The sequence below is a fragment of the Dipteris shenzhenensis genome, chromosome 18 (assembly GCF_047967505.1).
Source record: "Dipteris shenzhenensis isolate YYH24624 ecotype China chromosome 18, Dip_SZ_1.0, whole genome shotgun sequence".
Lineage (NCBI taxonomy): Eukaryota > Viridiplantae > Streptophyta > Polypodiopsida > Gleicheniales > Dipteridaceae > Dipteris > Dipteris shenzhenensis.
The window spans coordinates 38698838-38714306 of record NC_141613.1 but is presented as its reverse complement, the minus strand read 5'-3'; the positions used below and the strand labels follow the sequence as shown (position 1 = coordinate 38714306).

The 15469-nt window shown below is 42.4% G+C and overlaps 1 protein-coding gene across 1 annotated transcript in view; it reads left to right on the top strand.

Annotated features, from left to right (window-relative positions):
• Positions 1–7339, top strand: part of LOC147891207 (uncharacterized) — a 101486-nt gene extending 94147 nt beyond the window's left edge. Inside the window, exons 8-12 of the mRNA XM_087389179.1 lie at positions 5787–6029; positions 6118–6255; positions 6345–6650; positions 6791–6852; positions 6978–7339. Of these exons, the coding sequence (XP_087245305.1) occupies positions 5787–6029; positions 6118–6255; positions 6345–6650; positions 6791–6852; positions 6978–7328 (1100 nt within the window). The 3' untranslated portion in view covers positions 7329–7339. The remainder of the gene's footprint in view (positions 1–5786; positions 6030–6117; positions 6256–6344; positions 6651–6790; positions 6853–6977) is intronic.
• The last annotated feature ends 8130 nt before the right edge of the window (positions 7340–15469 follow it).

The window sequence follows — 15469 nt, the reverse complement described above, 5'->3', positions numbered from 1 at the left end:
GGCCAACCAACTCAAAAAGAGCTAATAGAAATCCAAGGTGGAGGTTGAAAATGCCACCTCATCCCTGAAGGAGACTTAGAGAAGAAAGGAGATACTCTCCAAATTCTGAAAAAAGTATCTCTTCTGGCTATAGCTTCTCTGGAGGATCCATGCATGCTCGCCTAGATGGCCATTAGTGTATGTATAGTATCAGTACATATACTAGCCATAGACTGGGAAGGGTGAACCTTGGAACCCTCTGTCGCCTCCATACATCTGGCCCTCCAAAAATACCAAGTTGCAATGCTAGCCAGATCTCCCATGAAGTGTCTACCGAGGCATGAACAACTCTAAAAGGAGTGAAGGGAACATCCTAGAGAGAACAAGACTCCATAGAGTGTCATCTTATAATGAAGGAAGTCTGAGTCATGTCCCTCGAAAAACACGTGAGGGGCAGTAAGAGATAACCATGCCACTATCATTTTATAATGAAGGATGAGTCTGAGTCATGTCCCTCGAAAAACACCCGAGGGCCAGTAAGAGATAACCATGCCACTAATCCCCAAGTCATGAAGAAGGGTACTCTATGAAATATGCTAAATATCCTAGCAACACCCTTCCAGATCGTCCTCACCTGTGTGCACTCCCCGAGGCGCTCCTGAATTGACTCAATTGCCGCGTGGCATTGGGGACAAGTAGGGTCCGAACTTGGATCTCCAGAGGTTCACTGCAATCCCTCCATGAATAGAAAGCCAAAAGAAGAGATCGATCTCTCTATTCCTGGGGGATTTCTAGAGCCGCCTCCAAAAATTTTCTGCACCTCTGTAAAAATCTGAAAACTATCTCAATGAGGAGCTCTGGAGGGCCTCCAACCTCTACTGCTAAGGTGGAATCTCTTGGCATTTCTGACTATGTAACGAAAGAAGGGGATGCTCTCCTCTCGATGCCCTTCATCAATCCATTCTCACTCCCCTGAGTCCCACTGCAAGAACCTAATGGGGGAACCACCATATAACTAGAGTCTCCAAGACCCAAGTGCTAGGAGAACAGGGTCAGGATGAAGATACCACTATGAGTCCGTACCTCTATGTAACCTGCAATCCTAACAAGCTGGAAGGCAACGTCCAAAAGAATATCATCTGAAGATCTGAGAAGTATGCCTCAGATTGAACATCAAAGACAAGGGTCTCCTCATGTGCATCCCGCAAGGCAATAACCTATAAAGGAATACCCGTCCCTATGAAAGCTTCCAACCAAGTGGACTCTGTGATCAGCATGTCATCTGTATGTATCCACTTTGCTGGTATGGCTGCCTCTATCTGCTGCATCCTAATTGGACTCCCTCTGAGGTGGCCAACTAATAAAAGTCTCTGATCGTGTGGAAGCTTCCTAAAAGCCTTCCAGGCACCTATTGTGGAAGGAGGTCCCCTCTCCCATCTAAACACTGCATGTAATGTGATACTCCTAGTGATCTTCCATGCTCATCCAATATGAGTCATTCCACATGATTGGTTGTCTGTCTATTTCTTCGCGAGAGGAGGATGGAACTCTCCGAAGAGTGCCTCTGAAGCTGCTCCAAGCTTTCAGAATGGCAGCCATGAGAGGGAAAGAGGGAGATCTAAGATGTGCTGAAGTAAAGATCCACATTTCGAGCTGTCCATCCAATCTCCCCCATGAGAAGGTGTACAGGAGTGAATGTTGTGTAAGAAAAAATCTTTCCAAGGCTCCTGTCCAGGCATCAATCCTCTCACTACAAACTTGCAGAGCAAGGGCATACACATTGCAAGTTCGGATCAATAATATTGAGACCTCCTTTCCCTGTGGGGAGAATGAGAGTCTCTCAAGCCACCTTGGCTACAACATCTAAGGTGCCATGTTATGCTCTAGCCGAGATAGCATGACCTTGGAAAGATCGGTGGGCATTTTCTCTTATATGACCGACTTTTGGTAATATTTCATGTGCGTAAATTAAATGGTCAAGGGAAGTAACTGCCAAGGTCCTAGGTGAGGGTGTATTGGCATCGACTAGGTGGTTCTAAGTGCTAAGGCCTAGGTGCACCTAAATGTGTAATAATGCCAAGCGGCAAATGTTTTAGTTGTGCCCCAAGAGAGGGGTAAATGGTGTACCAAGCTAAAGGTCTAGAATGATGACATGTGGCAGAAGGAACCATCTAGGGAACTGAGGGCTTGTGGATATGCATGAAAAGAAATTGAATTACGTATCTCTTGTACATGGGATCCACGAGATAGGCTGGGTGGATATTCGGGATGCCAGCGCCTGTGATTTTGGATTAGCTAGTGAATCAATGCAAAGCTGAAGGATTAGAAAGTGTTCGTAAAATTTGGTATCAGAGCAGGTTAGCGTTCAGGTTGGACGAAGGGAGCGCAGACGAAGGATTACTTCGTGGAAAGAACGTGAGACCAGCGGTCGACAAAAAGCAGAGAGAGAGTTAGATAATGATCATATCAATTGTTCGGTCAAGGTTGTGACGACAAACAGTAGGGCCTGGGAACGGTGGCGCGTGAAAGAGAGGAGTCGCGTATGAAGGAAGCACATGGCTGGAATTGTTGGCGTATGCAAGTATCCATGGGCTGATGGGCAGTTAGCATGGGCTCTCGGACAAAGCTCTCAGCTTTCTGTTGCAGTGCAACCGATTCGACGTTTCAGAGCAAGGACGGAGAATATAAGAACCCCGAAGCGTGTATCGCGAGTCATGCAGAAATGCTTATTTTGAGATTGAGATAGAGAACGATGGCGTGTTCATCTACAATAACAATTGTCAGTTGAGAGGACGAATTTTGGAGATAGGAAGAAGGGTCTCCAACGAGAGCAAAGAGTGGCTGCTATCGCCTGTGTTATGTCCGTGCTGATAGCTAAAGAATCCGCTTATAGGCAATCTCTCTCTGTTGGATGATGCTTGGGACCAGCCCCATGCGCCTGATCCCTTGTGAGGTGTTGCGGAAGTTGTGCCTTGCGTGCGGAAATGGGCAGCGTGGAGAATGAATCCACATCCATTGTCGAGCTAAACGTTGGAGGGATGGAACCCATTTTCGCCACATTTTGAATTGGATGTGGTCACGCAAATAGCCCGTGAACGTGGGTACAGTTACGTGCACAGCTCTAGCTGGGGAAACGTATATCTGGCGAGGTTCTTGGAATACGATTACCTGCAGAACAGTAGCTTTCTGATATTCAGTCAATTGCGTGGGTTCAAATAAAATATACCAAGTCTGAAAGACGGAGGAGTGGCATAGAATTTCGAGGCTTGCAAAGGCTTTGGCAGAAGAGATAAATTCGAGACATCTGCGTTACGTGAAGCTTCCAGGGAGCATCATTTTTTTCCCTTTCTATACAACATTTTAGTTTGCAGTCTATTTATTCCTGTACAGCAGAAGGAAATTCGAAGTGAAAAAAAAAAAAGACTATTTTCCCTTTTGAAACAATGGAGGCAGAAGGACAAGATTCCAGGGTAAATCCTGGTGAATCTAGAGTGCGATCTACGTAAGAAGTGTCCCACCACACAACACCTACTCTGGTGGGTAGGATTTCTGTACTAGAAGATGCTTTACAACAGATCATGAACCAACAGCTTCAAGTGAACGCTGGTCAAATAATAGATTGTGAAGTAGGTCCAGCCGAGGTGGTGCTATGAGGTGCTACACCTGTGGACCTTTTGGGCCTTTTCTTTTTTCTCTTCCTTGGGCAATCTCTAACAAGTGCCCAGAGGTCTTGCAAATCCTACACTGATCGTGTCTCCCAACGATCTCGACTCTTTGCCTAAAGAAAGAGCCATTTGGACGCTGGGGCATGATGTGGTCATTCGTGATGTAAGGGTTAGAGACAATGACCCTAACACGCGGTACCCCGTCCGACCTGACTACCTCTGCTGCCGAAGAACCCATCCCAGGGAGGGGGGGATCTCGATGACCATCCTGAAAGCGGCTCCAATGGAAGACAAGAGTTGATGGTACACCTGAGGGACGCCGGAGAATCTGAGAAGAGTGAAAACGTCCAGCTATCCTCCTCCATAGGGTGAAAACCCAACGAGAAGGGCGTCAAGAAAATCCTCGTGCAGCTTAGTGCTTAGGGACTGGCTTGAAGCATTGTACGTGCTGCATCTGAGGAATCAAAAACAACCCGGAAGAAACCTCGACTAAGCAGATGAACATGTGCGAGGTCTCCAGGTAAAGCGGAGAGCATCCAGTCCCTCGCCTGTAACCTAGAAGGGTGGGACCCAGGGATGCGAGCAAAGAGTGATCTTGAACTCTCCTGCTCTGTATCTTTTCTGAGCTACAACAACTCGTCTTTTGAGTACGTAATGGTTTTCGTGGCCGGTGGAAGTGGATGAGGATTGGCTGAAGACTGAGCCATCGTCAATCGAGGTGGAAAGGCCGACTTGAACACAATAAAATCCGTCCACTCTAAGAAATTCTGCCAAAGGATGAAGCCCAGGGGGCACAGGAGAGCGGAAGGAAAGGGAAGGAGGGGAGGCAAATGGAGGAGGCTGAAGAGGCGGGCAGGGAGAGAAGAAGGAAGAAGTAGGAGAGAAGGAAGGGGACCAGGAGGAGAGTGGAGTCGTAGGACGGGTGAGGGGGCAGGAAGGGAGGAAGGGGGGCAGGAGCGCAGGGAAGGAGGGCAGGATGGGGGGCAGGGAAGGGGCAGGAGAGCAGGCCAGGGGGGGGGGTGGAGGCGGGAAGGGAGGGCAAGGGTGGAGGGGGGCTGGACGCGGGAAGGGAGGGCGGGAGAGGAGGGGGAAGGTGGGGGGGCTGAGGGCAGGGAGGAGGGAGAGGACGGAGGGGAGAGGGAGGAAGAGGGTGATAAGGGGCTGCAAGGAGGGCAGAGATGGAGGGGGAAGGGAGGGATGGAGGGCTGCAAGGGAGAGGGAGAGGGCTGAAGGGGAAGGAGGGGCAGCCAAGAGCGGGGAGGAGCAGCAGCTCCGAATGTTTCATTCAGTGTTAAAGTTTTTAAATAAGTAAAAAGTAAGAATTATTACGTTAATAAAATATCCTCCAAACTAGGCTAGTTTTGAAACTATTCATCTTTATAAGTGTGTTTCTTGAGCTTCTAACAGGGGTTGAGGGAAAGCATTATAAGCTTTCTTATAGAAAGACTTCTAGAAACTTCTTATAGAAACAACCATTTTAGTACAAGCTTCCTTATACTAAAGATGGTTGAGGATAGTGTGTGATATGATATGATTGTATTAAAGTCCATGGGGAGACGCTTCAAGATCTATGGGACTGGCGATCACTATTAACAAATAGTGATTATACCTTACATTGAGTGAAAACGAACTTGCTATATGTAGTGAGTACTTAATAGGGCTAGCTTGTGTGCTAGTCCTACTACCTTGTTGCGGTGTTCCAAAACTTCTTAGAAGTAGCTTCCTAGATTTTTGGCTGGCTGCTCCAATAGATTTTTCAGATTGTCTCTGCTTTCCCCATATCCTTCTCTGATGTGTGCATAGGCTGAAGTACATGCTGCTCATTTTCTACCTCCCTTGTGGGGCAGATTTTTTTCCTCCCTTGGGATCCTGGGTCTTGCCCACCTACCCCTCTCCACCTCTAGATCATGTGGACTGGTTCTAATTTTGCAGATTAGATGTCTTTTAAACATTGATATGTCTTGCCCGAGTTATTCCTGTATTCCGTAGCTGTCTATTGCGTTAATTTCCTGTTTATAGAACTGCATTTTGTCCCTGGGTTGTGCCGTAATTTTTTTTGCATTTTGAGAGAGAGAGAGAGAGAGATTCCCTCTACTGGATTTGCCTCACTAGATCTACCAAATAAAGATATCTCTGGGACAGGTTTACTTACAAGCGGGCTGTCCACAGGATATGCGCTTTTAGAAAATCTAGGTGCAATAGCACAATCTTCACTAGAAGAGACACCAGAGATTCGAGAGAAACTGGTCTCAGGAAATAAAATGCATCCAGTATCACAAGAGGCACAGATTTCTTTTTCTAAAAGGGAGAAGATGAGAACTCAGAATAAGCCAATGGGCTGGCAGTTTTCAAGCTCTGCATGGTCCAGCGGACAAGTAACATCAGGTGCAATGATCTCCTGCATTTTCACCTATTCCTAACACTATTCAAATGATACGTTTGCAAATTCATCACGTGTCAAGCTTTCTTGCAGATGATCTGAAAGAGTTCCTACTAAAGACACCAATGGAACCCAAAAAAAACACCTTCGATTCCATTTTGAAGCCCTTGCTTTCTGTCTTCAAGGCATCAAAGCCTTCAGGTGACTTTTTTTGGGGGGGGCAGATAAAAGGTGACATTTCAATTTGCACAGGTTGAGTATGTTGCAAAAGGAAGTAGACAGACTGTACTTAACATTTTTTATGTTTACCAAATGCCCAGATGATGAAAATGTTTTGGCTCCACCACAGTCAATTATGCCCAAATTGAAACAAAAAATCATTGAAGGAACTCTTCCCGCAGTTGAAGGTCCACCAGCAGATGTAGCTGAAGCTGGGGTACAGGCCGAATCTTTTGTTTTGGTGGATGTACCGATTGGGACAGGTATCACAACCCCTGAGTTGTCTGCCACAACAGAGCAGATAGATGGGTGGGATATCTTAAGGCCCATTGTATATGGTGGTTTGGAGATCTCCATTGCCAGTCTAGGAGTTACGTCTTCCGCAGCTGGAGGTGGTGCTATTACACGTAAGTACATTTCTGCTTTCAGACTTGAAACCTGGATTTCTACAGTGTCTTTCGAAAAGCTGCTGGACAATTAAACCTTTGAATTTTTAGTTGCAATTAATATTTGATGTGACTTTTTTGTTTTTCTTTGATTTCAATAGGTACGGTCGTGTATATGGGTTTAGCAACATTGCTTTCTGGACTCATTGGCTTCTACCATAATGTGAGTGCCTTTTTTCAAACTAAATTTAAAAATGAAGAGATTGATATTTAATTTATTTTCCACTCTCCTAGAGTACAATAAAGAGATGAGTCGTTTGATATGATGGGTGGAATTGCCTGCCACAGGTTATGAATCTGTACCATCATTACAGACAACACTATTCAGTGTTGGTTGGTAAAACCCTGTTGCTACATGGAACACTGGCTCTTATTTCATACTTCCTGTTCGGTGTCCTATCACCGATGACATATGCATTGTCCTTTAGAGATTCAGATGATAGGGACAGCAAATTTATTTTATGCTGTGTTGTGACATTAGTAAGTATAATCCTGCTTTCATTGGGAAAAGCTCATGTGACAAACAAGCTCTATATTAGGACAGTTCTCGCATACATTTTTGGTGGGTTTATGGCATCTGTTGTAGGTTATTTAGCAGGTGAACATATTGCTGAATTGCTAGAAAGCTGGGGTCTCTGATTGATGGAAACCTAGGATCATCAGTTTGATGAAGCCCAAGGCTTTCTTATTGAACAAAATGCAAGTGCTATTTCTTCTATCAGGGAGATTAGTATGGGCTTTACATCCAGGCCTGTTTGTATTATGATTAATTCTCTTTTTTTTTACAAAAGAAGCCTACATGGGATGTTTGTAATTTTGGTCATGTTATCAGATGAAACAGAACATAAGAATAAGAGAAATATAATGGACTGTGGACAGGAGTAGAGATGTGGAGAGGAGACTTTTCAAGGCATACATTTTGTTTGAATATAATGAAAACACCGAAATGGAGAGGAAACAGAAATAGATTTGAAAATCCATAATCCAAAGAACAATAACATGAGAAAGAGAAGTAGACAATGTGGATCTGAAGTATAGGGCCCTCAGCTGTAGAATGCAATGTGGAGAGAGGCTGCAAGATAGACAACAGTGAGCAGGAATGAGGCTGCATTTCTCTAACTGTCCAGTCAAAAGCAGATGCTTTCCTTATCTACCTAACAAGAGACCCTTTCACACATAGAGGCAGTAACAAGTCTTTTGAATGTCTTGAATGCATCAGATAATAGATATGTTTATTGCAACGATGCCCGCCCCCGCACACAGGGATCTTCTATTAACCGTGTCCCATTCTTGCATGCATGGAACAAAAGCTATCTTTTAGGATGGTAGAAAGGCAAACAATTTGCAATGAGGTTGAGCTCATGTCGCTTGGAAGCAGAAGCAGAAATAGGATAGTGCAAGATTACAATTTTTTAAACATTGTGTTCATGTGGAAATGTTAGCATGTTTGTTGGAAAAGTTTCTACCCATCTCGTGTTGAAACTAAGCACTAACGATTTATGAAGGTAGGCTCCTAGATGTAGGCTCGCACTCACTAACATTCTGCTCCTAGGCCTGGCTCTTCTTCAACAGTGTAAGCTTCGATGGAAAGCACTCACCGAGTGACTAATTTTATAATGAACAAATCATCGTCCTACATTAGATACTGCCTTCAAGTCTCTCATGTCACCACTTAGATTGCATCTATGGTTGATAGTAGATTCTCGCATAACTAAGCGAGGACTGCACTCTTAACTCAGTTGATTGAACAAGGAGTATCGCATCACACTTTAGATGAATCACACTTGATTGGTGAACGGTACATACACTACAATGTAAAACAAATGAAAATGCTTAGAAATAAAGTCAGAAAAGTTCCGTAAACAACTCCATTAAACTGAAAAGGATCTCGCACAGATAATCAACGAGCTCAATGCATGTAGAGCAGCACTTGCAAACTTGGACTGTCAAAATCAAGACTCAGAAGACTGGTGGTCAACCTCCAAAAGTCCCGAAGGGAGTGTGAGTTTACTTTCCATTAAACGGAAGTGGGTAGCAACCTTGATAGAGAAGCTGAAGTTGAAAGAGGATGAGCAAATGAGACTAGAGTCCCAAGTTGATGAGGTTTGCCCACAGAACGTGATGCCCAATGATGACAATGAATTGAGGTGTTGAAGAATGTGATGTTTGGTTTATAATCCAACTAAGGGTCAGGAGCCTAGGGTGACCATTTTGGGTTATTGATATGTTGTTTTCATCTCATGGATATGAAATGACATTATTTGTAATGATGCTGCATGTGGCACTTGAGAGAAAAATGCCTCGTGCAAGTGAGTATTAAGATATCACCATGCAAATATTGGTGTATCACACTGTGTTTTCGAGAGGGTGATGGTGGGATTGGAGAGTGATGAAACTTGATTCAATTGAGTTCGAGTGTTAGGACCAAGAGTGTAGCTACAAGGCAAGAAGAAGTGGGATATTTTTAATAGCCTGATTGTTGTATCTTGTTGAGATCGTTTGGCTATTCCTCAGGGTCTCTCAAATATTGTTCATAGGCACTAGTACCTTCATCACTATAAATAAACTCCTCAGTGCCTAGACTCAAACCACTTCTTCTGTGTACTTAGCTTTGTATTGAGCTACCTCAAATTTCTATTTATCGGCCTGTCCTCTTGATTGTCAAGCTTGAGTGCTGAGAAAGGCACAAACTTTGTGGATCTTATGACATAAGCCTTACTCGCCTCGACCTGAAAGGCATTTGCTGCCCTATTCACCCTTTTGAGAAGTTCTTTTGTTGAATCCCCAGTCGGGTCTCCTCGTGTAATTTCATGATCAGATGAGTTGTCATTGGACTCAAAACTGTTAGATGAAACATCCTAATCTAGTTCTCTTTTCCAATGCTCACCTTGTTTGGTGGAGGGTAGAAGCTGTACTTTCTCATGCTGTGGAAGCCTCTCTTGGGAATCCTAGATTGATTATTGGAGGGAAGACACCAGCTTCTCCTCAGGGAAGGGGTCAGATTGTGTAAACTTGGACAACGGCGAGAAAGGGAAATCAGAGCTGAAATCATCATATTGCCTTGAAGAAGAACTGCTAAATGCTTGCATCATCAGAGATGCCGCTGCTTTGCTTGACCGTTTTTGGCTCATTCTCCTCACCGCGATGCTCCCTTGAGGAATGGACCAGGGATTGATCCTAAGGCAAAATCTGGAGTACAGCCCCGTTAGTTTGCCAGTCCTTGTACCTAATTTCTTTGAGAGTGCTAGTTGTAACAACCTGCGTGTATCTGATTGGATTGATTGCAATCAAGTGCCAATCGATTACCACCAGATAGCAACTCTATGGGCACCTTGAATGGCTCTGATGCTCACATATGTCAAGCTGTGTATCTCGAGCATCCTATGGCTCAAGAATCCAATGAGTTTCCTTTTGAGCTTGTCCAACTAGGTTGTTTTTTTAACTTCCATACTTTGGTGGCTCGGACCATATCCTCGACATTGTGATGTCGATTGGTTGCATATACTCCATCGTCTTTTCGTTGGGCATTTTGTAAGTAGCTCATTAAAACGGTTGAGTGGAAGCACATTGTCTTCAATAACCAGCATGCAGGCAATGAATGTGTCATCAATAAGATAAAATGCTCCTTGCAAGTGAGCTGCTTTTTTGTTTGGAAGAAACAAGTTGGCCAGCTCCATAATCGTTGCCTCACCCACGGATGGATTGTCATATTTCATCAAAATATCCAAGTTCAAGTTCTTGAGCATCCGTTGACCTCTTCGACCATACATGGGAAAGCATCAAGGGGCACTCCTTGAACAACAGACCAAAGAGATCAGTAGACCAAACAGCAGACCAAAGAGTGCCTGCGAAGCCAACAAATCAGATAAAGCATTCTTATCCCCACTGATGTAAGCGATCTTGACATGCTAAATCTTGAACACCAAGCTAGAGGCCTACCTCCAATAGTATCTCATAGCTCAATTTAGCACCTGATATTCTTCTCTCAATTGTCCCACCGCTCCCTCGTTCTTCGATCCCCTGGATGCACCATCGAATGACAGGACAACCCGTACTGCAATAATGTGGTGGAATGATAATGACATGCTTAATGAATCCATTTCTAAGCAGTTTTGAATCACACAAGTACAAGCAACACACGTTCTACTCACATAGAAAATGGAATTAGACAAGAGGCAACACATGCACTCAAAGTCAATCCACAGCCTCCCATTCTATGCTCATGGTTAGAGGCTAGGTTGAGAATAGCTAGATTTGATCTTATCTATATTTGTTTGCGTAGGAACAAGATTCCCTTTGAGCTCAAATTAATTGCACCGTATTATTCTTCCCCACATCAATGATCTTGATTGGTCCTTGCCATAGGCACTAGAACTTTCTTGGGAAGAATTCATATTGAGAATCGAAAAACAATACTATGTCCTTCACTTTGAATTCGAAGGTCATAGCCTTCTCATCATGATACGTTTTCTGTTTTTTTTTCTTGAGCTAGTGCACTCAAATACGCTCAGTCCCTATATTCATCTGCACGACCATTGACCTTGGGATTACAGGGAATTACCACTCAACGCACAATAGATAGGCTCTCCACGATCGCTTAGATCACTCGTTCATACAATGAGTACCTTGATCGGTGATTATGGATTTGGATCGACAAATGATTTTATCAACAATTGTTGGTTGTTACTGCTACTTTAGACCCCGAATCTTCACAGCTAGAGTGAACTTTTTTTTTTAAAACGAGAACTTTACAAAAGGTAAAAGCAAAGCTTGAGATTAAGAGTCGAGTCCGATTGTCTAACCTAGTAGCTTGTTGGCATGCATTACATGTCTTAATGTGTTCGGAGGTGCCTTCTACGAACCATAAGTCTTAAGTGATTAGACTAATAAGTCTTAAGTGATCAGACTATGAGTGTGACACTAAAAAAGTTTGAGTTAGCAGGTGCATAGTGTGTGCGTCTCTCAACTACAAGATGTGTGCGTCTCTCAACTACAAGATGATATTGCATGACTAATTTAGACTGGTTTCAAACTTCAAATCATAAAGTGAAAGATAAAAAAACATGTGGGATACAAGTTGGACAGATAGTGGCAAGAAACATGCCAAATATACCTATGATGCATTCCCAAACAATATTGTCTCCTATCTTGAGGGGAAGAGAGATTGCAACCTCGTTGATCAACCACATCATCCACTGTAGAAATACCCAAATGATACCTGAACAATGCCTTGCAAGGCTCGAGCTGAGCCTAGGGAGAATCAAACATTAAGCAAAGGGTGTTCCCTCGCTCAAGAGGGTGACCTAACCAATGTAAATGAACAAGTAGCTGGAATAGGTTGGGTAGAAAAAGGATAGCAATGAATACAACCATGCAAATGTCCAAAGATAACATCTGGAAAAGTAGAAGCCCAATTCAAAATAGTCATATGAGAAAACATTAGTGTCCATGGCTGACATTGCTCCAAAAAAGGTGGGCGACAGCATAGTCGTCCGTGTTAATGCATGAATGTGTAGGTTCAAGATATTCAATCCCCCATGCATCTTAGGTGAACAAAAACGTAAGGGATCTTGAGAAGACGAAATGCCTTATGGTCAAATTTGGTATGCGAAAGACATTCCATAGACTTGGATATAAGTCCAAAGGTAACCAGGGAATACGCAACAAATGAAACTACACATATGGCAACACACACGCATGCGCGCCCACACACACACACACACACACACACACTCATGCATGCATGCGCGCGTGCACACACACACACACAATCATGTTTGCACACATGTTCACGTGCTATAATTCATAGGTGTGGGTGTGATTGTGAGGTGATACTAATCCTTACGATAGCACCATACAAAAGAGATTGGTGGTTTGAATTTGACTTGATAGAGCATAGGTTAATCAATATTAATAAATGTGATTAAAAGATGGTGATTGGTGGCATTCAAAATGGATGTGTGTGTGTGTGTGTGTGTGTGTGTGTGTGTGTGTGTGTGTGTGTGTGTGTGTGTGTGTGTGTGTGTGTGTGTGTGTGTGTGTTGCGCACACGCTCGTGTGAGTGCATGCTTGTGTGTGTGCATGTGTGTGTATGTATGTGTGTGTGTGCGTGCATGCGTGCACATGCATGCATGTGTGTGTGTGTGTGTGTGCACATGCATGTCTGCGTGCGTGCATGGGTGTGTAGCCTGCCTTATTGGTCGTAGAGATATTTTTAAATAGTCAACAATCTCTCTAATCATGCTAGCTATTTATATGTGTGATTACTCAATACCCAATCAACGTCGAGTTGATGGTTACACCTTTTCTTTGGAGTATAGAGCAACACAATAGAACTAGTCATCGTCTCGCTAATTGTTACATTTGAGTGCTAACTAGATGCTAGCATGATCATCGCATGACTAGTGCGCTTGATATATGCAAGACAATTTCAATTCCTTCTATCTTTCTAGTTTGCCTTAAACTTCTTGTTGTTGCATAGGACATTGATCTCATGACTATGGCATGTGCTTGAAGATTTAGTGGCAATAATAGATCTATTGGTACAATGAATCCGTGATGATGAAAGAGGAGCATTGGATTTTTTTATCTATACACACATATAGACCTCTTGCTATGAACATGTTGGGTGATGAACATTTGTTTATGCAGATACTTAGAGGATTAGAGGTGGCCATGGTTCCATAGGAAAAACCAATCCAAGAGAAAGGGGCAACTGATATGTGGGGGATTAGTGACAATGAAGATATCTATGGGTATAATAAATACGTGGGATATGGGTGTAATAAATATACGATTCCCCATAATGACTATTTTGTACTTTGTTTGGTTGATAATAGGATGACAAAATGGAATTTGCTTCATGGTTAATGCACAAAGAGTATTGATTTTGGACATATATCTTTTCTTAATGGTAAACTATACTAGATAGAGATAGCTAGATCAAATTATATATTATGATATCTCTTTTATGTCTATTCTACATTGATGTAGATACATTGGCGGAGTAGTAGAACAATTATATGGATGAAAGCAGAGTGCCAGTTGCACAATATGGTGCATGACAACCTATCTAATAATTGCCCATGATTAGGATTGGTGTCTTGGGGAGACATCGCTAAGGAAGATGGTGGAGGCCTAATTATAATTAGCTAGTGTTGACTAAAGGGCTACAGTACCTTTGCAAATATACATTTAGGTAACCATTGTCTTTGACATATTAGTAGTCCGAGGGATTCGATGTCCTTTCTTTCTTTCTATGAGCTAGTGGATTATACATAATGATTACAATAGAGCTATATGTTAGTAGACCATATCAGCCAAGAGATTCAATGTCCTTTATTTCTATGAGCTAGTGTATATGATCCCCAAAAATTGAGGGATATGCACACACGATTGATATTCAGATGTTACGCATGACATGCTTTGATGATATTGCGACATATGCATCTATTCTTATTCTTATTCAAAGGAACATCTAGAAGCTGAATATTGATATGCCTCATGGTGTTCCTCCTACAAAGGCCACATATTTAACTAAATTTATAGTAATCACATGTGATGAGGTGACATCAATAACAAATGGAGCTTTGCATTGAAGCTACAATCCCACAATAAGAGATTTTTTGTCTAACTTATATGTTTTGTGGATGGTTGTATGCTAATGGAGCTCCTTCAATATCATTTGTATCATTCATACAATCTAATCACGATGGAACTCATTTCGTGGGTGTAAAATTGGTGGTTGAGGGTATAAAATTGATTGTTGTAGAGGATCCATAATTGAGACTCATTTCTTGGGTTGAATGGTAAGGTTGTCAAATCTTTTGTCAAAATGCTAAATTTTAAAAAAGCTAAGGCTATCGAGAAAGCTAGCCTACAAATACTAGGGTTACAAATGTTTATACAAGGTGAAAAAATGTGGTGGTGCTCCTAGGTGAGAAGGATTCAAACACCCTACTAGGAGGGGTAGATGTCAGAGATTGGTTGAGTCATATGTACAGGGCCAATGGAGAGAGACAACTGGCCATTGAATTGTCACCTACCTTGGGTCATCCATAATAATTGATAGTAGACATGGAGATACATGTGGATGTAGACATGATGATGATGGTAGTAGATTTTGTTCACTTGTTGAAGGATAGACATCTAGCTAAAATAGTGCTTTTTTAAATCTTAGCAGCTCCAAAGATCTATAACCCTTTTTGAGCATCAGTGCATTTTTGTGAAAAGCTCAAAAGAACATGATTAGACTCGCATCATTCATGTCCTTTTTTATTAGATGTATTGATATTAAAACTATATTTTTTACCAAGCATGTTTAATATGCAATATTGGAATCAAAATTGAGTATTTTTATGACTTCATTTTATCATGGAAGTTTCACAATAACATGAGTAACCTTGTTTATTTTCTTATGGATATTGTTTGTGCCACTGCATATATACAGTATATGTGCAATTTTGAAAGTGTATTAATAAGCAATAGAAACATGCCAGTACATGTGAAGTTGACATTGTTGGGTATGGTCTTCTAAGGTGGGAGCTTAAAAATGGGCTCAAATTGATACGAATGGCTTTTGTAACATTGACTTCATTTCTTTAAAAAACGAGCTCGTATTAGCTAAGATGCTAGAGGCTTAATTACAGCAAGATATTGTTGATCTACAAGGGTACACTACCTTTGTACATATACATTTAGATAACCATGTTTAGTAGACATATCATCCAAGGGATTTGATGTCGTTTCTTCTATGAGTTGGTGGATTATACATGATGATT